The sequence below is a fragment of the Lissotriton helveticus genome, chromosome 5_1, assembly GCF_964261635.1.
Source record: "Lissotriton helveticus chromosome 5_1, aLisHel1.1, whole genome shotgun sequence".
In the NCBI taxonomy this organism is placed as follows: Eukaryota; Metazoa; Chordata; class Amphibia; order Caudata; family Salamandridae; genus Lissotriton; species Lissotriton helveticus.
In genome coordinates this window covers 1,264,017,033-1,264,042,219 of record NC_136065.1, presented here as the reverse complement: position 1 = coordinate 1,264,042,219, position 25,187 = coordinate 1,264,017,033, and the positions used below count along the sequence as shown (strand labels likewise).

The 25,187-nt window shown below is 42.5% G+C and overlaps 2 protein-coding genes across 2 annotated transcripts; both read left to right on the top strand.

The window, feature by feature from the left end:
* Positions 1–10,664: 10,664 nt before the first annotated feature.
* LOC144752631 (olfactory receptor 6F1-like) lies at positions 10,665–11,636 on the top strand. The gene has a single exon (XM_078640512.1). It carries the CDS (start codon positions 10,665–10,667, stop codon positions 11,634–11,636), a length of 972 nt encoding a protein of 323 aa, XP_078496638.1.
* Positions 11,637–23,996: 12,360 nt separating this feature from the next.
* Positions 23,997–24,974, top strand: LOC144752630 (olfactory receptor 6F1-like). Its single transcript, XM_078640510.1, has one exon. It carries the CDS (start codon positions 23,997–23,999, stop codon positions 24,972–24,974), a length of 978 nt encoding a protein of 325 aa, XP_078496636.1.
* Positions 24,975–25,187: the final 213 nt, after the last annotated feature.

Genomic DNA, 25,187 nt, shown 5'->3' with positions numbered 1-25,187 from the left:
TGCATCACAATGTTTGCATTTGATTGAGGCCTCATTAAAAACAGGCTGAATATTTGGGATCAGCTGTTCTGGTCGCCCCCTCTCCGATGCAGTTGCTCCTCCAGTTGAAGTAGAGGCACCATCCCTTGGAGCCTCTCATGCCAGAGCCCCAACACTCTCTCGGGCATAGTTCTGGGGGTGCCTCCTCTGGACGTGCCGAATCATAGTTGAATTACCAAAACTGTACTTCCTTCTGGGGTCTCCTCGGGAAAGTACAGTATGGCAGATCTTACACTCCACCTTTGGAGCATTTACTTTTTTAAGTCCATCAGGTATAGAAAAAAAATTCCAAATGAAATGTTCTTTCACCTTCGGCTGAGGAGGCTCTTCATCTATGAAACCATCTGACTCCTCACTGCTGCTGGATGCTCTGGCAGCCATTCTATCCACAAATTGTTAGCACAGAAAAAAGAGGTCTTTTTCTCACCAAAGTGAAAGAAGAAGTGAAGGAAAAGGGTGGGGTTTGCATTCTTTGTGAAAAAAACTGTTAGCAACCAATGAAAATTGTTATTTTAAGGTCACATGACTTGACGCGCTTACGCTGCATGCACCGGAGCGTTTCCGGGGGCGCTTACGCGGCGCGAACGTAGGCGCTTCCGGGGGCGCTTACGCGGCGCCTGTGTGACGTTATGGTAGCTTTACGGAAATGCAAAATCATTTTCATTCGGAAAATCAAAAATACTGCTTTTATAAGTATGGTACTGAATGTCTTGCATTATTATTTAGTTTTCACACATGTTTTTTTACGAACGCAGAATTAGCGCTCTCGCTGCACTCTCGGGAGAGCTTACCGGTGCGCGCACCCTGAGCGCTCAAACACAAAATGATACGGGTAAGCTTACCGGTGTGCGCACCCTGAGCACACCAGGAAAAAATGATACAAAAATATATATACATTGAACAAATAAATATAATTAATAGTTGTAAAAAACAGCTAATAAAAAAAAAATCGTAGGTTACAAAGTCGATATACAAAGGAATTAGCTTTTAAAAAAACTTTGAAATTCACTGAAAAAACCATAGGTTTCACAAACGTTATAGTTAGGAATTAGCATTTAAAAAACCTTTGAAATTCACTGAAAAAACCACAGGTTTCACACTCGTTATAGTTAGGAATTAGCATTTAAAAAACCTTTGAAATTCACTCAAAAAACCATAGGTTTCACACCAGTTATAGTTAGCTGAACATTTTACTCATACAAAACCATTGAAATTCCCACGTTATACTTAGTTGGACTCACTATAACTCGCGCGCCCTCAATCCACTGCTGATGATGTCACATATTACATCATTCATGACATGGTCAGTGACATCACTGATGACATCACTGATGACATCTCAAATGACATCACTGATGACATCACTGATGACATCATCCATGTGAAAATACGATGCACCTCCTCACACTCTAATCTAACCTTTGATACACCCAGTGTTAAATACAAACTACCATTCCTGATATTATTGACACACTAATACCAGTAACTACATACGCACTCACTGACTTCTAGGTCTACACACACATCCACTCATTCACCCATACAATCACTCATACATACAGTCACTCATCAATAGAACACTATCATATGCACTGATACACCTATACAGACACTCACACGCTGACACTCATCCACAGAGTTACTCACACACCTAGTCAGTTATGCAAAGAATCAATCACACTCCCATTTCCTCAACTACACAGTTATACACACTAAACCTTACTTATTCAAACATATACTAACACATACTTACTCTCTTTCACAATCACTGATACAAGTACACATTGATCCATACAGTCACTTACGCAATCACAGGCTCTCATGTATAGTCATTTATATATGCCAACTCTCACATGCACTGTGTTTTACATATGTACTTACTTGGACATGGAGCACTGAGATAGCAATTCACTCACCAGCACACCCATGCACACAGTCAACCACCCATACAGCTCTTTCCACATGCACTCTTGAACCTATATACCAAGTGAATCAACTGCTCACACATATATGCACAGAGTCACACACCTTCCAGCCACCCACACACACACTCACCCTCACATACAAATACTTGGGCAACCAATCAATAACCCATATAGCCAATCATATAGCTACTGATCAACACATGCAGCAGCTTACACAACAACAGACATGCTGATGCACACATTCAGACAGTTTAGTCACTAACCAATGCATTCAGTAAGACACATTAAATCACTCACTCAAACAGTCAGTCACGCACCTACTAAATCCTTCATCCAGACACTCATACATCCACTCATTCTTCAATATATAAAACATATTTTTACTTTTCAGAAACACACATTCACTGGATGATGTCATCAGTGATGTCATCAGTGATGTCATTTGAGATGTCATCAGTGATGTCATTTGAGATGTCATCAGTGATGTCATCAGTGATGTCACTGACCATGTCATGAATGATGTAATATGTGACATCATCAGCAGTGGATTGCGGGCGCGCGAGTTATAGTAAGTCCAACTAACTATAACGTGGGAATTTCAATGGTTTTGTATGAGTAAAATGTTCAGCTAACTATAACTGGTGTGAAACCTATGGTTTTTTCAGTGAATTTCAAAGGTTTTTTAAATGCTAATTCCTAACTATACCGAGTGTGAAACCTATGTTTTTTTCAGTGAATATATATATATATATATATATATATATATATATATATATATATATTCCATATTTATTGCTCTTCCTCATGATCCTGCCGAGTGCGTTGCCTCCTCGTGTCACCGGAATGTTTAAAGACTAATGGTATTGTATTAAACACAAAAGTACATTTTGGAACTTAGTACTGCATTGGTCCTTCCTTTAATCAATTGGGGGGGCAGCCTGATGATCTCAATAGTTTCTTAGTCTCTGTCATTATTGTTTCAAAATGTATCTGGTCCATCTTATCCAAGTATTGCACTACCTGGACTCTTAGGTATCTTATTTGCTTTTTTACAAGCAGATTGTCACAGGGGATGATCCATGTCATTATGTCCATTTTTTGATGATTAACCAGATACACAGAAACCCTCCCAAACTTAATCAAAGATTTCACCATCACTGGGAAAGAGTTTGCAAAGTCCTGTGTGTAAACCAGCAAATTATCATCCTAGAGGGCAACTTTTTTCACCCATCCATTACATTCAAAGGGAATAATGTCTTCATCTATTTCTAATTTTGTTCACAGGGGGCTCAATATATAAGTTAACAAGCAAAGGTGACAACGAGAACTTCTCCTGCGTCCCTCTTTATGTGTTTAGCTGTTTGGTTAAATTCCCATTTACTACAATTCGCTTTGTTGGTTTCTTATAGATTGAACTAATTGCTCTTGCAAAATCGTCTCCCAGGTCATATTGCTTGATCACATATTGTAAAAAGGGCCAGCTCACCCTATCAAAGGTCTGAGCGCCAATAAAGGTTACTATTGTTAGTGGAGATTTGTTCTCTGTGGTGATATCTATCGCACACACCAAATCATGTGTTGGAGTTGGATTCCCTTAATAAAACCCTTTTGGTCTTCATGCATTAAAGTCCTGATCACCCTCTCCAATCTCTTTGCTAATACATGCGTTTAGAACTTATAATCACTAATAAGTAGTGAGCTGCTCACTTTGCCTGGTATTCAGTGCAGGCCTGTGTGGTCATCGCCACTGAAGATACTGCTTCTGCGGACCTGCTACTGTACGCAGGAGCATGCGCAGGCAGTGCCAAGGACTGTGGCAAATGTAGGGGAGAGCAGATATGCTCACTTACAGGGATCACAGGCTCCTGTGCCTCCTTCACCCATCCAAAGCATTATGGACCCCCTTCAAAAAGATGATCAAGTTTGGTGGGTTGTAGTACCCTGGGGGTGGGGAACAGGGAGCTCCAGGCTGCAGCAGTGATGCCTGTGGCAGATACCTTGGAAAGTGCAAATTCACACTAAGAGCTTTCTCCTCAAGAATCCCTTCAAAGGGCCATAATTCAATAGCCTGTGTTTCTTTTGTGGGTGTCGACAGCCTCAAGACACCCAGACCCACTGTCAAAATATTTGCACATAACTGACAAATGCAATTAGAATTACAAGCTTTCCACTGGAAAAATTCAAGCAGGTTTTCTCTGTTCCATTCTTTGGTCCCGCCTCTAGGCACCACTGACTTCAGTTAGCAGCTTTTTGGCACAGACTTTTATTAAAGAAGTTCAACCAGCATCTGTACAGCCTTTGGCGCTACTGCTATCTCCACCAGCAGCTTAGATTTAAGGGATCTGGATTTCCCTTCTTCCAAGCCTGCTGATCTCCTGATCGGTGCCCCAAAAATCCTAAACAGAATACCACCCTTTCAGGATGCACTCTAAAGCTACCCAGGCATGTTCAATAGCAGGATCATTAATGCCTACTCCTCAAGACACCATAGTCTCCCACTTCAGGAGAAGTCCACGGTGCCCCTTCTTCAGGGTTCTCAGGAAGTCCACTCACCACTGGGCCTGGCAGAAAGTCAGGAAGCTCGTGCGACCAGTCATATAGACAATCGAAAGAGTCAAGGGTGCAAATCTGGTGTGAGTGTACCCCTAATGCTCTTGATAGGAGTCAACGTAATGTTTTTTCTCCATCACTTCTCAGTTATGCAGGGGCCTATTAAAGGAGGTGTAGTGCCAGTGTATTGAAACCACATGATGACCTTTTACTACCATTATTTTCATTGACATTTAGCATTTTTATTTTACCCTAGCCTGCATTTACAATATCATAGAGTAGAACGGCCTTGCCAGGAACAGTACACATGGGATGTGCATTTGTAAGCATGAGAGAGAAAGAGAGAGGTGTGGAATGTACTTCTTGGTCTTGAAGTGCAGTGTTATAAGCAATGTTTTGTTTTTTAAACAAATTTTTATTGAGTTATAAAAACATAGGCACAGTGAAGAACCCGAATGGGGCTGCAGATGGACACATCTTTAATCAAAAATAGAACTTAGCAGGATACTATATTTCCACCTTACATCATCAACATCTGTAAAAAGTCCCTCCCAATGTGGGATAATGTGACCTGAAATGGGGTTAATCTCCCATACCCCACCCTACGTCCTGCAGTATGAATCAATGAGATCTATTAGTTGGTATCTCTCTGGTCACCATCTATATGATGTAACTCTAACAAACCCCCCCAACCTTAACTAACCCCACCTCCCTTCCCCCCGGGCAAGCCGCTGTGTTATTGAGGTTGCTGTTTGATCTGTGAGCAGGACAGTGATGGTATTTGTCCTATATATCCCAGACCTCAAGTTTCGGTATCAGGGACAGGTGTTCTCCCAGGGTCATCCCACCCTATCTGCACTCTGCTCTCTAGCCTATCAGTGCCTCCCAAAATCAGTCATCTGCTGCAGGGTCCCTCTGCTCAGGAGTGCCAACGGTATTGACCGCATGGTGTTTTACCAGCTCCACCAGTGCCACCCATGAGCACGCCGTCTCCAGGGATTTGTCACTCCCAGTTCGCCTGGCCATTCACAGTCTGCAGTTCCTCTCTACCCATTTCACTAACTCCCTGGACCATTGCGCTAAGTTGGGGCCATTCTTCACCTTCCAGTGGCCGGTGATCTCCCTCTGGGCCAAGACCAACCCCAGGTCTATAAACTTGCTAGTGACATTGGTCTTGGCAGTATGTGGGAACCAATGTAATAAACAACAGCCTGGTGTCAGTGCTACCCCTCTCTCCGTTGCTGCTGATAGTTCTGATGTCACCCCCCTCCAGTACTCTCCCAGATGTGGACAGTCCCAAAGCATGTGGAGGAATCCTGCCCCTCTAGGTTACACCGTGTACACGCTGTCGAAACCCCGAAGTATTCATTCACCTTACCCGGGGTGAGGTATGCCCTATGCAAAAAGTAGAAGCAGTAGCGGTCCGACGTGGGAGTGCTGCTGGGCGGTGACGTGGGGAGAGGGAGGGGCAGGGTGGGAGGTAGTAAACTATGGATTACGGCCGATTACAGGTAAGTAAACATATAAATAAATATAACAAATTTTGTTGCATGCACTGCATCACATTTGGCGATGCAGTGCGCACAACGAAATTTGTTTTTTTTATTTTTATGTTTACTTACCTGTAATCGGCCATAACACTCCAGACTCGTTCTACCAATTCCCCTCAAGACTTCTCCTCAATGGGTTCGCCCAAATCCTCTTCCCACTTGAGATGCAGGGTCTTCATGGGATGTCTCAGACTATGGGTGAACCTCCTGTATAGTCACGTGACCGCCTTAATAGTTCCCGCCGCCTTTACTAGATATTGGCAAGTCAGAGAGGTCTGAGGATCAGTGTTGCTCAAATGTGTATTATGTTGTACATTGGGAGATGAAGTGTGTGACGAAATAGGCAGTGATGCACAAATATGCATTGTGTTGTACAGTGGGAAGCATTATGAAGTTCTCACTATTGGCTTAGACATGCCCTCATACCGTCCTGAATTCTGTCAGCTAGCTTGAGCTTTTGTGCACACAGGCAGGCCCCCAGATTACTCAAGTTGTTTAGGTTATTCATATTCAAGGTTGTTTGTAGCTGTTCCCTCTGGAGATTGTTGACTGTACTGCTGGAGACTTTTGTAAGCTTCATTAAGATAAAGGCTGGAATACATGAGAACACAGAAGGAACGTGAGAACTCTTTTTCCTTTGGAATGCTTGCATGGAAAGTGGCCAACTCCAGTAAGTTTCTTTGGCACAGAGAAGGGCCTCTCAGAACCTTCTAGATTGTTTTGAGATTATAAAGATGGGGTTTGTTGACTTAGAAACTGGGATTGGTTTGGCCTGAATGACAGACGCGCCTACAGTACAGCAGCTCCCAGTTTGCTGAGTCTCTTGATCCAGGCTGTGAATCACCCAGTCTGGAGTGGTCCAAGATGAAAATTGCAGCCTGGACAATGGTAACTCTCTTTACCTAGGGTCACCTAAATACGTGATAAAGAGACTGCAGTCTGTGCAGAACTGTGCAGCAAGGCTTCTGCTCAAACTCCCTAGACACATATTGGTTAGAGAATCCCTTAAACAGATCAACTGGCTGCCAATTGCAGCCAGAATAAAGTTCAAATCCCTTTGCATTGCTCACAGAGCAGAAAATAACAAAGGCCCGGGAAAACTCAGAAATCCGATATTTGCCCCCGGCGCCACCAGACTGCTAAGGTCCTCCCATCTACACGTCCTCTGCACCACCAGAATCCAAAAATCAAGATGGGGAGGAAGATCCTTTGCACATCTGATCCATAAACAGTGGAACGAGCTCCTTCATGACCTAAGAGCAATGCACAATGAACTGGCTTACAGGAAAAAACTTAAGACTTGGCTGTTTCCCTTAAACCATTAATGGGCACCGTTCTTACCACAGCACTCATCATAAGTGCGGGGTAGCCATGCGCAATATAAATCCCACAATCAAATCAAATTAGCTGGTGATGTGTTTTATTCTTTGAGTATTGACTTTGTGATGTGTGAGTGTGTTTGAGGACATATTCAAGTCTCCAGTGGTTATAATCATCTGTGTTTTCATTGTGATGTGTGAGTGTCTGTGTGCACATTCAAGTCTTCAGTGGCTATAATCATCTAATGTATTTAGTGTATATATCTTTCTGATTTCTTACAGCGGACGTTCAGCATTTGACAGTTGAATTTGTCTACTTATCAGTGTGATATTATTGCTTGCACATACATATGTATACATATGTATCCATATACATTTCAATGTTGCTCATTTGACATCTGGGAAAGCCTTTTTGTTAGATAGTGATGCACAAACGAAACCACATGCCTTATTCCGAAAACAGTTTTGTGATGAGTTTCCTTTTATAAGAGTGGAATTCCTTTCCTGCTTGGTGTTTTCTTTTTATTGCTGCATCGTTGAACCTCCATGTGGGAGGGTGGTATTTTCTATTATTTGGGAGGACGAATAAATAAAGGAGGTGATTTTTTTGTGCTTGGCACATCATCTCTTTAGTGCTTACAGTCACCAAAAATAACCATCCCACTGTCTGGTCCACTTCTTTACCACATTCTGAGTAGACTGGAACATGACAGTCCTCTCCAATATCAGTGCACATCATTCATTGACCTGCCTAGTCCCTTAAAAGTCTTCATATGGGCCAACTGCTGGGCATCAGAGGCAGATGTCTGAACCGTCTCCATTGTTATTAGTGGAAGCATCTCTTGTCTTAATTAGGAGATGGTTGCTGGTGATGGCTATCCAGCAGTGCAGTCTTAATCCATCCTGGAACGGCCCACTGTCTGTTACTGCATTTTTTTGGCAGGTGCCATAGCACAGTAATTAACCACTCAGCCAAGCAGATCGTTGGGTGGGTTTAAAAAAGGGCTAGCACAGACAAAATTGCTCTTTCATGAACCGTGTATAAGAGTATGTTAACAGCCCCTTAAATCTAGCTTCTTGACTATGGAATTATAAGGCTGCACCTTGGATTTTTGTAGCATTTTGGTGTGCAATCCGAAGTTGCCGATTTAACACAGTTTGAAATTAAAATGCTCAAAATTAGCAGGCTCCCTCGCGCACAGAGGAGGGGAGCCCTTAGTAGCACCACAGGACTGAGCATCCCATCTGGGGGCTGGGTTGATGAGGGGGATTGACTAGTGACGTCTCGGTTTCGAGAGGAGTTAATGATGAAACAAAACCAAATCTCAATTGTTAGCTATTTAAGGCAGTGCCTTGAGGACTCATCCTCTTTGTCTCCCTGGACCCTAGCTGCATAAGCGCCAAAAAAACACCCACCCATCCCTGAAGTAAAGCGGAGCGCTGACAGTTAACAACAAAGGGGCATGCACAACAATGGAGCTTAAGCGACTGGATGGACCCCAGGAGGGGGTAGGATTGAAGTGTGCAGTGGGTTGGCGGGAGGGGGACTGGCCTGCTGGTGGTCCTTGACTCTTCTGCCCTAACTCGCCACTTATGGACTGAGATGAATCTTGGGGAGGTTGCCTTTGTTCAGGTACCTCAGTGGGGTGGTGCGCTATGCCCTGGATTTCAAGTAATGCAACTGTTTGCTATAGCACGTTGTGGCCTGCCGCCACAATGTGCGCAGCAGAGGGTTCAAGACTATGGACAAATTAATGCTATGCTCAACTGTAATGACAATTTTAATCTTGTGGTGTCTTTGGTATTTGAATGTTGATAGAGTGTTATGCCATTGTGCAGGTACTTTCGGAGGGCCGTTGCGCTATGCGGTGCCCTGTTTTCAAGTAATACAACTGTTGGCTGTAGCGCGTTGTGGCCTGCCGGCACAATGTGCACAGCAGAGTGCTCAAAAGTATGGTCAACTTAATGCTATGCCTAAATGTAATGACTAATTTAATTTCTTAGTGCCTTTGACATGTGAATGTCGCTAGAGTGTGAGCCATATATAATGGTTTCTATACCCAAGTAGGAGGGAGACTTGTACTCTCGTAGTGGTTTATGGGGAATTATCCTGTTTGATGTGAATAAAATCTATGCCTTGGACAATATAACCGGGTCATGAGAATTCATGGACATGGCAGGGAGTGGGTAGAGATGGATATGGATGTTGGAAGTGGTGGGGAGTTGAGAGTGTCACGTTGTGCGCACACTATAAGACATTCCACACTATTTAATTTACTCAAAAGGGATTGTGAAGTTCAATTGTGCACTCAAGTGAATGATGACTGGGTCCTTTCTGTCAAAGTCCTGTCAGTGTGAAGATGCCAGTTTGATTCAGACAACAGTCATCTTTACTCAGCCCACATCAGGACAACTTGTTTGGAGCCAATACCCAGCTATACACAGCTCAAAAACCCCAAAAAGCCTGGAAGTTTCACAGGTAGAAGCAGGAACTCTTAATTACCAGGGAAAAGATATCCAGTTATAACTGTAGCAGAAAATGTATGTTTGTTAAAAAACATGGGCTGATACCAAAAGTGATGAGTATCCCTCATTATCCAATACCTGAATTAGGTTCATCCACATCATCCAACAGCGGAAGAGATCCCAAACTCCTTTTCTGCGGGTTATTTCTTATGTATTGTATGGTGTGATGATATGAGGTTCTCGGACAAATACTGACAGCTTTGGCGTTCTCTGCAAGACCGAAAAAGTGCCCTCCTTCCCCGGTTTCGAGGCTAACAAACAGCTTGTTTTCCATGCAGTCATGAGGAACATGACTATATCTATATGCAAACTGTGTGCTGCACCCTTAATGCTGTTTCCGGGCATGGATGGGCTGACGATCATCATCTTATCTGGTACTGGAAGGGTTCACAGAACCTTACACCACCAGAGATTTTTTGTGTGTCCCATATAGCTAGTTTTGCCATCACTATGCCATGCATTATAAAATGCATTGTATTGAGGCAACTTTTTCAGATAACTGACTTTACTACTGTAGTCTATCGCCACTTGGATGCTTTCAGGTTTGAGACCTTTACAAAAATTATTAAATATGTAAGTCAATATAGATGTATTGTTTACATTGACAGATCTACTCTTAAACTTATGTTTTCACCATAACGGAATATTTGAACCAAAAGAAAGAAAATGGCAAAACATATTTTAAAAGTGTCTTAATCAATGTGATTGCTATTTTTTCGTTCATTTTAGAAAAGTTGAAATCCTCGCCACGAGAGATGGGACGGAGAAACCAAAGTTTGGTGACTGAATTTATCCTGCTTGGATTTCCCTATGCTCAGCAATTTCAAGCCCTATTTTTTGTTTTTTTCTTTAACATTTATCTCCTTACTGTAACTGGGAATTTCATTATCATTTATATTGTAAAGCAATGCCCTCACCTTCACAGGCCTATGTATTATCTCCTTATTAATTTCTCTTTCATGGAGATCTGTTACACATCTTCCACTGTTCCTAAAATGATTGCCAATTTTTTTCCAGGGAACCAGTTTATCTCCGTAGGGGGCTGCATTACTCAGTGTTATTTTGTTTTTGTGATGGGAGGTATGGAGAATTACTTATTAGCTCTAATGGCTTACGACAGGTATTTAGCCATCTGCCATCCATTGAGGTACCCTGCCATCATGACCACCCGCTTGTGCTGCATGCTTACAGCAGGATGTTGGCTAGCCGCCTTTCTTGGGTCCATTTTGCCAACCATATATATCTCACGTCTCTCCTACTGTGGACCTAATGAGATCGATCATTTCTTTTGTGATATATCCCCTCTGTTAGAACATTCTTGCACAGATACAACTTTCGTCAAGCAATATTTTTTCATCATTACTTGGATTATCATCTTCGGTTGTGCTAGTTTAACACTGATATCGTATGCAAGTATCATATGGGCTATAATGAAGATCTCTTCTACCAATGGGCGCCAGAAAGCCTTCTCCACGTGTACCTCCCACATCACTGTGGTGGCCATCTACTATGGGACAGTCATATTTGTGTATGTCCGACCCACGACTGGAGACTCTCTGGAAGCAGACAAAAGGGTTTCTGTCTTCTATATGGTGATCACGCCTCTTATCAATCCTTTTATCTACAGTCTACGTAATAAGGAGGTGAAAGAAGCATTGATTAAATCTTTTGGAAACTACTGTACGTTCACCAGGAGGTTCTCACTTTGCTGTGGAAATAGAACATGAGCATTGCCCTGACATGCTTGGGTTAAGTCGCTGAATATCAAAAAGGACGTCTCTAGAAATAACAATTATGCTTCTTCTATCACAAATAGGACTGGACCACATTCGTTTTCTAAAAGTGAGCCCATTATGTTTTGGCCTATTGTTCACTGTGCTGCAAATAGGGATTTTTACGCCAGTTGCCTAAAAAAATGGCAGCAGCGAAACAATGTGAAACAAAAAAAATACAAGCATTACAAAGCGAAACTGATTTGTGTCAACATTGCATGGTGTCTCCGAAATAAATGATGCATGAAATATGCAATTACTTTATGCCAAACCTAATGGATTATATGAAACAAACAGCCATTTAGGTACAACAGCTAACTGAATATAATAATATTGTGATTGTCCATTTACAAATAATAAAATATTTCAAAAGCTCCTGTAAGTGAAAGTGTGTTGATTCAGTAGGATTTTAAGTCTGCAATTACATTCCCACTTTCGCACAGTGGTGTATTTTCCAATGTCCAGTGGTTATGCAACTGAACACAGTAATGTACATATCTTTGACTTTTTTTGTACTTAGTTGTGATTAACCTTATTAACTGGTCCAAGGAAACTCCAGCAACATCTTGGCGGCTAATGAAACACTCAAAAGGCAATTAGACTATATGAATGAGAGGGCTGTACCACAATTGCTCACAGAGAAGGCTAGATAATACAATGCATCCATATCTAATTGTGACATTTCCCATACAAATACTTGGGAAAGAATGCACGTTTAGTGTGCAGCTTTAATGTTTGGTAATAGTTGAGGGCCATACCCCCCTAAAAATATTCTTCTGGCTACGGGCCTGTTTATGTAGATCCATCAAGTGGGACAAAAAACTAAGGGGGAGGGTCGAAAAAGTGACAATTCCCATATGTTTTTAAGTCTGGCGTTACAAGAACTCTGAAGGACAAGAAGGTTTGAGTTGACTAAAATGACTAGGGGCCAGATGTAGGAGGCCATTTACCGATCGGCTGTTACCGACTGGTAAATGGGTATTTGTGATGTAGGTGGCCAATTTTACCGATTCGGTAAATTTACCGAATCGGTAAATTTACCGAATCGGTAAAATACCGAATCGGTAAAATACCGAATCGGTATTTTTACCGATTCGGTAACTGCCAGATGTAACTCAGCCTCTTGGCGCATACTGGAGGCTCCTGGTGGGCTACTTGACCCCCAGGGACCCCCAGTATGCAAGGGTAATTAGTTCCTATTCTGCAAACACGCCAGGGGTTGCGCTGCAGAGAGGTGTAAAAAAGGGTGTGGCCTCATTACACCTCTCTGCAATGCAGCCCCCTGGCGCATACTGCAGGTTGCAGGTGGGCTAGTTGGCCCCCAGGGACCCGCAGTATGCAAGGGGAATTAGTTCCCCCTCTGCAAACACGCCCGGGGGCTTCGTTGCAGAGAGGTGTAAAAAAGGGTGTGCCCTCATTACACCTCTCTGTAATGCAGCTCCCTGGCTTATACTGGAGGCTCCTGGTGGGCTAGTTGCCCACCAGGGACCCCCAGTATGCAAGGGGAATTAGTTCCTCCTCTGCAAACGCGCCAGGGGTTGCGCTGCAGAACATTGTAAAAAGGGGGCGTGCCCTCTGAACACCTGCCTGCAAAAATGTAGTAAATCAGTATAAAAAAAATAACAATTAATACATTTAAAAATTGTCATTAAAAAACCATCGAAATTCAATGAAAAAACCATAGGTTTCAGGCCTTATATAGTTAGGAATTAGCATTTAAAAAACCTTGCAAATTCACAGAAAAAAAACATAGGTTTCAGGCCTTATATAGTTAGGAATTAGCATTTAAAAAACCTTTGAAATTTACTCAAAAAACTATAAGTTTTAGGGGTGTTATAGTTAGCTGGACATTTCACTCATACAAAACCATTGAAATTGCTCCTATATAGTTAGTTGTACTAACTATATTTCGCGCACCCGCAGTTCACTGCTGATGATGTCACATATTAGATTATTCATGACATGGTCAGTGACTTCACTGATGACATCTCAAATGACATCACTGATGACATCACTGATGACATCATCCAGCGAATGTGGTTTGCTTCGTTATTTAAATATGCATTATATATATAGCAATTTGCATTGAAGAATGAGTGGATATATATAAATAAATATTTGGATGGAGGATTTAGTAGCAGTGTAATTGACTGTTTACTTGACCAATTTATAATGTCTCACTAAATATAGTGGATAGTGACTAAACTGTGTGAATATCTGTATCACTTTGTCAGTTGTTGTGTAAACTGATTCTACAGTTGGTTACTAGCTATGTGAAAGTCTATATTAGTTATTGATTAGTTAACTGAGTATATAGTTAGGACCTAGTTATCATAGGAATTCCGCAACATTCTATTGGGAATAACTTTGGCGTCGATTGAGGAAATTGCGTGCAATTTTCCAAACTTTTGGCCAGCTCAGTTCTGCTCCTTCCCTGAAAGTTTTGGGGGGATTCGTCAAGCGGGGGCGAGAAAAAATGGGGGTCCCAAAACGTGTTTTCCCCATGTTAATTTCCATAGGACGTTCTGACACGGCTACAGCCCGAACCGCTGAATGGAATTACGCCAAACTTTGCAAAATTGTAGGGACTGGTACGCACATGTGCCTTTGCTATATTTGGTGAAAATCCCTCCAGTAGTTCCTGAGAAAATCAAAAGAGAAAAAATATATATATCTATAGCAGCTTACGTGTAAGCTTACTGTAAGCTTACCTTTCCAAGCATGAGCTGCATTCTGATTGGCTGCCAATGTCTGTCAACACTCCAAACCAGAAAGTGTTGGCAGCCATCTTGTGCCTTGAGGCATAGGAAAGCAGAAAAACAAATGTGTAGAACTCAAAAAGGGGGCAGGGTAGAAGCAACCTGACCCCCTAGGCCTGCTCAGGGGGTCCGACAAGGACCCCAAAGGCAAAAAAAAAATTGTTTTCAAAATTCAAATTCTTCATCCAAGAAGTGTTGGCAGCCATCTTGGGACCAATATACACTTTCAAAGCATTTCCAGACCTACCCCAGTCAAAGTGCCCCGGTCATTTCCACCACAGTGCCCAATTATAAGGTCAGGGTGTGGTAAAAAACTTGTTTTCAAAATTCAAATTCTTCATCCAAGAAGTGTTGGCAGCCATCTTGGGACCAATATACACTTCCAAAGCATTTCCAGACCTACCCCAGTCAAAGTGCCCAGCTCATTTCCACCACAGTGCACAATTATAAGGTCAGGGTGTGGTAAATGCATAAAGGATTTTACCAATGGTATCAATTGGTGACTCCTCAATCCTCTCTGTCCCATCCATACAATGTCCACATTTGGTAAATCAAGGTTGTAACAAAGTAGTGCATCACAATGTTTGCATTTGATTGAGGCCTCATTAAAAACAGGCTGAATATTTGGGATCAGCTGTTCTGGTCGCCCCCTCTCCGATGCAGTTGCTCCTCCAGTTGAAGTAGAGGCACCATCCCTTGGAGCCTCTCATGCCAGAGCCCCAACACTCTCTCGGGCATAGTTCTGGGGGTGCCTCCTCTGGACGTGCCGAATCATAGTTGAATTACCAAAACTGTACTTCCTTCTGGGGTCTCCTCGGGAAAGTACAGTATGGCAGATCTTACACTCCACCTTTGGAGCATTTACTTTTTTAAGTCCATCAGGTATAGAAAAAAAATTCCAAATGAAATGTTCTTTCACCTTCGGCTGAGGAGGCTCTTCATCTATGAAACCATCTGACTCCTCACTGCTGCTGGAACTGTGTGGATGAGTGTCAGCGTGTGAGTGTCTGTATAGGTGTATCAGTGCATATGATAGTGTTCTATTGATGAGTGACTGTATGTATGAGTGATTGTATGGGTGAATGAGTGGATGTGTGTGTAGACCTAGAAGTCAGTGAGTGCGTATGTAGTTACTGGTATTAGTGTGTCAATAATATCAGGAATGGTAGTTTGTATTTAACACTGGGTGTATCAAAGGTTAGATTAGAGTGTGAGGAGGTGCATCGTATTTTCACATGGATGATGTCATCAGTGATGTCATCAGTGATGTCATTTGAGATGTCATCAGTGATGTCATCAGTGATGTCACTGACCATGTCATGAATGATGTAATATGTGACATCATCAGCAGTGGATTGCGGGCGCGCGAGTTATAGTAAGTCCAACTAACTATAACGTGGGAATTTCAATGGTTTTGTATGAGTAAAATGTTCAGCTAACTATAACTGGTGTGAAACCTATGTTTTTTTCAGTGAATTTCAAAGGTTTTTTAAATGCTAATTCCTAACTATACCGAGTGTGAAACCTATGTTTTTTTCAGTGAATATATATATATATATATATATATATATATATATATATATATATATATATATATATATATATATATATATATATATATATATATATATATATATTCCATATTTATTGCTCTTCCTCATGATCCTGCCGAGTGCGTTGCCTCCTCGTGTCACCGGAATGTTTAAAGACTAATGGTATTGTATTAAACACAAAAGTACATTTTGGAACTTAGTACTGCATTGGTCCTTCCTTTAATCAATTGGGGGGGGCAGCCTGATGATCTCAATAGTTTCTTAGTCTCTGTCATTATTGTTTCAAAATGTATCTGGTCCATCTTATCCAAGTATTGCACTACCTGGACTCTTAGGTATCTTATTTGCTTTTTTACAAGCAGATTGTCACAGGGGATGATCCATGTCATTATGTCCATTTTTTGATGATTAACCAGATACACAGAAACCCTCCCAAACTTAATCAAAGATTTCACCATCACTGGGAAAGAGTTTGCAAAGTCCTGTGTGTAAACCAGCAAATTATCATCCTAGAGGGCAACTTTTTTCACCCATCCATTACATTCAAAGGGAATAATGTCTTCATCTATTTCTAATTTTGTTCACAGGGGGCTCAATATATAAGTTAACAAGCAAAGGTGACAACGAGAACTTCTCCTGCGTCCCTCTTTATGTGTTTAGCTGTTTGGTTAAATTCCCATTTACTACAATTCGCTTTGTTGGTTTCTTATGGATTGAACTAATTGCTCTTGCAAAATCGTCTCCCAGGTCATATTGCTTGATCACATATTGTAAAAAGGGCCAGCTCACCCTATCAAAGGTCTGAGCGCCAATAAAGGTTACTATTGTTAGTGGAGATTTGTTCTCTGTGGTGATATCTATCGCACACACCAAATCATGTGTTGGAGTTGGATTCCCTTAATAAAACCCTTTTGGTCTTCATGCATTAAAGTCCTGATCACCCTCTCCAATCTCTTTGCTAATACATGCGTTTGGAACTTATAATCACTAATAAGTAGTGAGCTGCTCACTTTGCCTGGTATTCAGTGCAGGCCTGTGTGGTCATCGCCACTGAAGATACTGCTTCTGCGGACCTGCTACTGTACGCAGGAGCATGCGCAGGCAGTGCCAAGGACTGTGGCAAATGTAGGGGAGAGCAGATATGCTCACTTACAGGGATCACAGGCTCCTGTGCCTCCTTCACCCATCCAAAGCATTATGGACCCCCTTCAAAAAGATGATCAAGTTTGGTGGGTTGTAGTACCCTGGGGGTGGGGAACAGGGAGCTCCAGGCTGCAGCAGTGATGCCTGTGGCAGATACCTTGGAAAGTGCAAATTCACACTAAGAGCTTTCTCCTCAAGAATCCCTTCAAAGGGCCATAATTCAATAGCCTGTGTTTCTTTTGTGGGTGTCGACAGCCTCAAGACACCCAGACCCACTGTGAAAATATTTGCACATAACTGACAAATGCAATTAGAATTACAAGCTTTCCACTGGAAAAATTCAAGCAGGTTTTCTCTGTTCCATTCTTTGGTCCCGCCTCTAGGCACCACTGACTTCAGTTAGCAGCTTTTTGGCACAGACTTTTATAAAAGAAGTTCAACCAGCATCTGTACAGCCTTTGGCGCTACTGCTATCTCCACCAGCAGCTTAGATTTAAGGGATCTGGATTTCCCTTCTTCCAAGCCTGCTGATCTCCTGATCGGTGCCCCAAAAATCCTAAACAGAATACCACCCTTTCAGGATGCACTCTAAAGCTACCCAGGCATGTTCAATAGCAGGATCATTAATGCCTACTCCTCAAGACACCATAGTCTCCCACTTCAGGAGAAGTCCACGGTGCCCCTTCTTCAGGGTTCTCAGGAAGTCCACTCACCACTGGGCCTGGCAGAAAGTCAGGAAGCTCGTGCGACCAGTCATATAGACAATCGAAAGAGTCAAGGGTGCAAATCTGGTGTGAGTGTACCCCTAATGCTCTTGATAGGAGTCAACGTAATGTTTTTTCTCCATCACTTCTCAGTTATGCAGGGGCCTATTAAAGGAGGTGTAGTGCCAGTGTATTGAAACCACATGATGACCTTTTACTACCATTATTTTCATTGACATTTAGCATTTTTATTTTACCCTAGCCTGCATTTACAATATCATAGAGTAGAACGGCCTTGCCAGGAACAGTACACATGGGATGTGCATTTGTAAGCATGAGAGAGAAAGAGAGAGGTGTGGAATGTACTTCTTGGTCTTGAAGTGCAGTGTTATAAGCAATGTTTTGTTTTTTAAACAAATTTTTATTGAGTTATAAAAACATAGGCACAGTGAAGAACCCGAATGGGGCTGCAGATGGACACATCTTTAATCAAAAATAGAACTTACAGGATACTATATTTCCACCTTACATCATCAACATCTGTAAAAAGTCCCTCCCAATGTGGGATAATGTGACCTAAAATGGGGTTAATCTCCCATACCCCACCCTACGTCCTGCAGTATGAATCAATGAGATCTATTAGTTGGTATCTCTCTGGTCACCATCTATATGATGTAACTCTAACAAACCCCCCCAACCTTAACTAACCCCACCTCCCTTCCCCCCAGGCAAGCTGCTGTGTTATTGAGGTTGCTGTTTGATCTGTGAGCAGGACAGTGATGGTATTTGTCCTATATATCCCAGACCTCAAGTTTCGGTATCAGGGACAGGTGTTCTCCCAGGGTCATCCCACCCTATCTGCACTCTGCTCTCTAGCCTATCAGTGCCTCCCAAAATCAGTCATCTGCTGCAGGGTCCCTCTGCTCAGGAGTGCCAACGGTATTGACCGCATGGTGTTTTACCAGCTCCACCAGTGCCACCCATGAGCACGCCGTCTCCAGGGATTTGTCACTCCCAGTTCGCCTGGCCATTCACAGTCTGCAGTTCCTCTCTACCCATTTCACTAACTCCCTGGACCATTGTGCTAAGTTGGGGCCATTCTTCACCTTCCAGTGGCCGGTGATCTCCCTCTGGGCCAAGACCAACCCCAGGTCTATAAACTTGCTAGTGACATTGGTCTTGGCAGTATGTGGGAACCAATGTAATAAACAACAGACTGGTGTCAGTGCTACCCCTCTCTCCGTTGCTGCTGATAGTTCTGATGTCACCCCCCTCCAGTACTCTCCCAGATGTGGACAGTCCCAAAGCATGTGGAGGAATCCTGCCCCTCTAGGTTACACCGTGTACACGCTGTCGAAACCCCGAAGTATTCATTCACCTTACCCGGGGTGAGGTATGCCCTATGCAAAAAGTAGAAGCAGTAGCGGTCCGACGTGGGAGTGCTGCTGGGCGGTGACGTGGGGAGAGGGAGGGGCAGGGTGGGAGGTAGTAAACTATGGATTACGGCCGATTACAGGTAAGTAAACATATAAATAAATATAACAAATTTTGTTGCATGCACTGCATCACATTTGGCGATGCAGTGCGCACAACGAAATTTGTTTTTTTTATTTTTATGTTTACTTACCTGTAATCGGCCATAACACTCCAGACTCGTTCTACCAATTCCCCTCAAGACTTCTCCTCAATGGGTTCGCCCAAATCCTCTTCCCACTTGAGATGCAGGGTCTTCATGGGATGTCTCAGACTATGGGTGAACCTCCTGTATAGTCACGTGACCGCCTTAATAGTTCCCGCCGCCTTTACTAGATATTGGCAAGTCAGAGAGGTCTGAGGATCAGTGTTGCTCAAATGTGTATTATGTTGTACATTGGGAGATGAAGTGTGTGACGAAATAGGCAGTGATGCACAAATATGCATTGTGTTGTACAGTGGGAAGCATTATGAAGTTCTCACTATTGGCTTAGACATGCCCTCATACCGTCCTGAATTCTGTCAGCTAGCTTGAGCTTTTGTGCACACAGGCAGGCCCCCAGATTACTCAAGTTGTTTAGGTTATTCATATTCAAGGTTGTTTGTAGCTGTTCCCTCTGGAGATTGTTGACTGTACTGCTGGAGACTTTTGTAAGCTTCATTAAGATAAAGGCTGGAATACATGAGAACACAGAAGGAACGTGAGAACTCTTTTTCCTTTGGAATGCTTGCATGGAAAGTGGCCAACTCCAGTAAGTTTCTTTGGCACAGAGGAGGGCCTCTCAGAACCTTCTAGATTGTTTTGAGATTATAAAGATGGGGTTTGTTGACTTAGAAACTGGGATTGGTTTGGCATGAATGACAGACGCGCCTACAGTACAGCAGCTCCCAGTTTGCTGAGTCTCTTGATCCAGGCTGTGAATCACCCAGTCTGGAGTGGTCCAAGATGAAAATTGCAGCCTGGACAATGGTAACTCTCTTTACCTAGGGTCACCTAAATACGTGATAAAGAGACTGCAGTCTGTGCAGAACTGTGCAGCAAGGCTTCTGCTCAAACTCCCTAGACACATATTGGTTAGAGAATCCCTTAAACAGATCAACTGGCTGCCAATTGCAGCCAGAATAAAGTTCAAATCCCTTTGCATTGCTCACAGAGCAGAAAATAACAAAGGCCCGGGAAAACTCAGAAATCCGATATTTGCCCCCGGCGCCACCAGACTGCTAAGGTCCTCCCATCTACACGTCCTCTGCACCACCAGAATCCAAAAATCAAGATGGGGAGGAAGATCCTTTGCACATCTGATCCATAAACAGTGGAACGAGCTCCTTCATGACCTAAGAGCAATGCACAATGAACTGGCTTACAGGAAAAAACTTAAGACTTGGCTGTTTCCCTTAAACCATTAATGGGCACCGTTCTTACCACAGCACTCATCATAAGTGCGGGGTAGCCATGCGCAATATAAATCCCACAATCAAATCAAATTAGCTGGTGATGTGTTTTATTCTTTGAGTATTGACTTTGTGATGTGTGAGTGTGTTTGAGGACATATTCAAGTCTCCAGTGGTTATAATCATCTGTGTTTTCATTGTGATGTGTGAGTGTCTGTGTGCACATTCAAGTCTTCAGTGGCTATAATCATCTAATGTATTTAGTGTATATATCTTTCTGATTTCTTACAGCGGACGTTCAGCATTTGACAGTTGAATTTGTCTACTTATCAGTGTGATATTATTGCTTGCACATACATATGTATACATATGTATCCATATACATTTCAATGTTGCTCATTTGACATCTGGGAAAGCCTTTTTGTTAGATAGTGATGCACAAACGAAACCACATGCCTTATTCCGAAAACAGTTTTGTGATGAGTTTCCTTTTATAAGAGTGGAATTCCTTTCCTGCTTGGTGTTTTCTTTTTATTGCTGCATCGTTGAACCTCCATGTGGGAGGGTGGTATTTTCTATTATTTGGGAGGACGAATAAATAAAGGAGGTGATTTTTTTGTGCTTGGCACATCATCTCTTTAGTGCTTACAGTCACCAAAAATAACCATCCCACTGTCTGGTCCACTTCTTTACCACATTCTGAGTAGACTGGAACATGACAGTCCTCTCCAATATCAGTGCACATCATTCATTGACCTGCCTAGTCCCTTAAAAGTCTTCATATGGGCCAACTGCTGGGCATCAGAGGCAGATGTCTGAACCGTCTCCATTGTTATTAGTGGAAGCATCTCTTGTCTTAATTAGGAGATGGTTGCTGGTGATGGCTATCCAGCAGTGCAGTCTTAATCCATCCTGGAACGGGCCCACTGTCTGTTACTGCATTTTTTTGGCAGGTGCCATAGCACAGTAATTAACCACTCAGCCAAGCAGATCGTTGGGTGGGTTTAAAAAAGGGCTAGCACAGACAAAATTGCTCTTTCATGAACCGTGTATAAGAGTATGTTAACAGCCCCTTAAATCTAGCTTCTTGACTATGGAATTATAAGGCTGCACCTTGGATTTTTGTAGCATTTTGGTGTGCAATCCGAAGTTGCCGATTTAACACAGTTTGAAATTAAAATGCTCAAAATTAGCAGGCTCCCTCGCGCCCAGAGGAGGGGAGCCCTTAGTAGCACCACAGGACTGAGCATCCCATCGGGGGGCTGGGTTGATGAGGGGGATTGACTAGTGACGTCTCGGTTTCGAGAGGAGTTAATGATGAAACAAAACCAAATCTCAATTGTTAGCTATTTAAGGCAGTGCCTTGAGGACTCATCCTCTTTGTCTCCCTGGACCCTAGCTGCATAAGCGCCAAAAAAACACCCACCCATCCCTGAAGTAAAGCGGAGCGCTGACAGTTAACAACAAAGGGGCATGCACAACAATGGAGCTTAAGCGACTGGATGGACCCCAGGAGGGGGTAGGATTGAAGTGTGCAGTGGGTTGGCGGGAGGGGGACTGGCCTGCTGGTGGTCCTTGACTCTTCTGCCCTAACTCGCCACTTATGGACTGAGATGAATCTTGGGGAGGTTGCCTTTGTTCAGGTACCTCAGTGGGGTGGTGCGCTATGCCCTGGATTTCAAGTAATGCAACTGTTTGCTATAGCACGTTGTGGCCTGCCGCCACAATGTGCGCAGCAGAGGGTTCAAGACTATGGACAAATTAATGCTATGCTCAACTGTAATGACAATTTTAATCTTGTGGTGTCTTTGGTATTTGAATGTTGATAGAGTGTTATGCCATTGTGCAGGTACTTTCGGAGGGCCGTTGCGCTATGCGGTGCCCTGTTTTCAAGTAATACAACTGTTGGCTGTAGCGCGTTGTGGCCTGCCGGCACAATGTGCACAACAGAGTGCTCAAAAGTATGGTCAACTTAATGCTATGCCTAAATGTAATGACTAATTTAATTTCTTAGTGCCTTTGACATGTGAATGTCGCTAGAGTGTGAGCCATATATAATGGTTTATATACCCAAGTAGGAGGGAGACTTGTACTCTCGTAGTGGTTTATGGGGAATTATCCTGTTTGATGTGAATAAAATCTATGCCTTGGACAATATAACCGGGTCATGAGAATTCATGGACATGGCAGGGAGTGGGTAGAGATGGATATGGATGTTGGAAGTGGTGGGGAGTTGAGAGTGTCACGTTGTGCGCACACTATAAGACATTCCACACTATTTAATTTACTCAAAAGGGATTGTGAAGTTCAATTGTGCACTCAAGTGAATGATGACTGGGTCCTTTCTGTCAAAGTCCTGTCAGTGTGAAGATGCCAGTTTGATTCAGACAACAGTCATCTTTACTCAGCCCACATCAGGACAACTTGTTTGGAGCCAATACCCAGCTATACACAGCTCAAAAACCCCAAAAAGCCTGGAAGTTTCACAGGTAGAAGCAGGAACTCTTAATTACCAGGGAAAAGATATCCAGTTATAACTGTAGCAGAAAATGTATGTTTGTTAAAAAACATGGGCTGATACCAAAAGTGATGAGTATCCCTCATTATCCAATACCTGAATTAGGTTCATCCACATCATCCAACAGCGGAAGAGATCCCAAACTCCTTTTCTGCGGGTTATTTCTTATGTATTGTATGGTGTGATGATATGAGGTTCTCGGACAAATACTGACAGCTTTGGCGTTCTCTGCAAGACCGAAAAAGTGCCCTCCTTCCCCGGTTTCGAGGCTAACAAACAGCTTGTTTTCCATGCAGTCATGAGGAACATGACTATATCTATATGCAAACTGTGTGCTGCACCCTTAATGCTGTTTCTGGGCATGGATGGGCTGACGATCATCATCTTATCTGGTACTGGAAGGGTTCACAGAACCTTACACCACCAGAGATTTTTTGTGTGTCCCATATAGCTAGTTTTGCCATCACTATGCCATGCATTATAAAATGCATTGTATTGAGGCAACTTTTTCAGATAACTGACTTTACTACTGTAGTCTATCGCCACTTGGATGCTTTCAGGTTTGAGACCTTTACAAAAATTATTAAATATGTAAGTCAATATAGATGTATTGTTTACATTGACAGATCTACTCTTAAACTTATGTTTTCACCATAACGGAATATTTGAACCAAAAGAAAGAAAATGGCAAAACATATTTTAAAAGTGTCTTAATCAATGTGATTGCTATTTTTTCGTTCATTTTAGAAAAGTTGAAATCCTCGCCACGAGAGATGGGACGGAGAAACCAAAGTTTGGTGACTGAATTTATCCTGCTTGGATTTCCCTATGCTCAGCAATTTCAAGCCCTATTTTTTGTTTTTTTCTTTAACATTTATCTCCTTACTGTAACTGGGAATTTCATTATCATTTATATTGTAAAGCAATGCCCTCACCTTCACAGGCCTATGTATTATCTCCTTATTAATTTCTCTTTCATGGAGATCTGTTACACATCTTCCACTGTTCCTAAAATGATTGCCAATTTTTTTCCAGGGAACCAGTTTATCTCCGTAGGGGGCTGCATTACTCAGTGTTATTTTGTTTTTGTGATGGGAGGTATGGAGAATTACTTATTAGCTCTAATGGCTTACGACAGGTATTTAGCCATCTGCCATCCATTGAGGTACCCTGCCATCATGACCACCCGCTTGTGCTGCATGCTTACAGCAGGATGTTGGCTAGCCGCCTTTCTTGGGTCCATTTTGCCAACCATATATATCTCACGTCTCTCCTACTGTGGACCTAATGAGATCGATCATTTCTTTTGTGATATATCCCCTCTGTTAGAACATTCTTGCACAGATACAACTTTCGTCAAGCAATATTTTTTCATCATTACTTGGATTATCATCTTCGGTTGTGCTAGTTTAACACTGATATCGTATGCAAGTATCATATGGGCTATAATGAAGATCTCTTCTACCAATGGGCGCCAGAAAGCCTTCTCCACGTGTACCTCCCACATCACTGTGGTGGCCATCTACTATGGGACAGTCATATTTGTGTATGTCCGACCCACGACTGGAGACTCTCTGGAAGCAGACAAAAGGGTTTCTGTCTTCTATATGGTGATCACGCCTCTTATCAATCCTTTTATCTACAGTCTACGTAATAAGGAGGTGAAAGAAGCATTGATTAAATCTTTTGGAAACTACTGTACGTTCACCAGGAGGTTCTCACTTTATGCAATTACTTTATGTCAAACCTAATGGATTATATGAAACAAACAGCCATTTAGGTACAACAGCTAACTGAATATAATAATATTGTGATTGTCCATTTACAAATAATAAAATATTTCAAAAGCTCCTGTAAGTGAAAGTGTGTTGATTCAGTAGGATTTTAAGTCTGCAATTACATTCCCACTTTCGCACAGTGGTGTATTTTCCAATGTCCAGTGGTTATGCAACTGAACACAGTAA

Coding starts and splice junctions, on each gene's coding strand:
- LOC144752631 (XM_078640512.1), top strand. CDS start 10,665: ATGGGACGGAGAAACCAAAGTTTGGTGACTGAATTTATCCTGCTTGGA.
- LOC144752630 (XM_078640510.1), top strand. CDS start 23,997: ATGGGACGGAGAAACCAAAGTTTGGTGACTGAATTTATCCTGCTTGGA.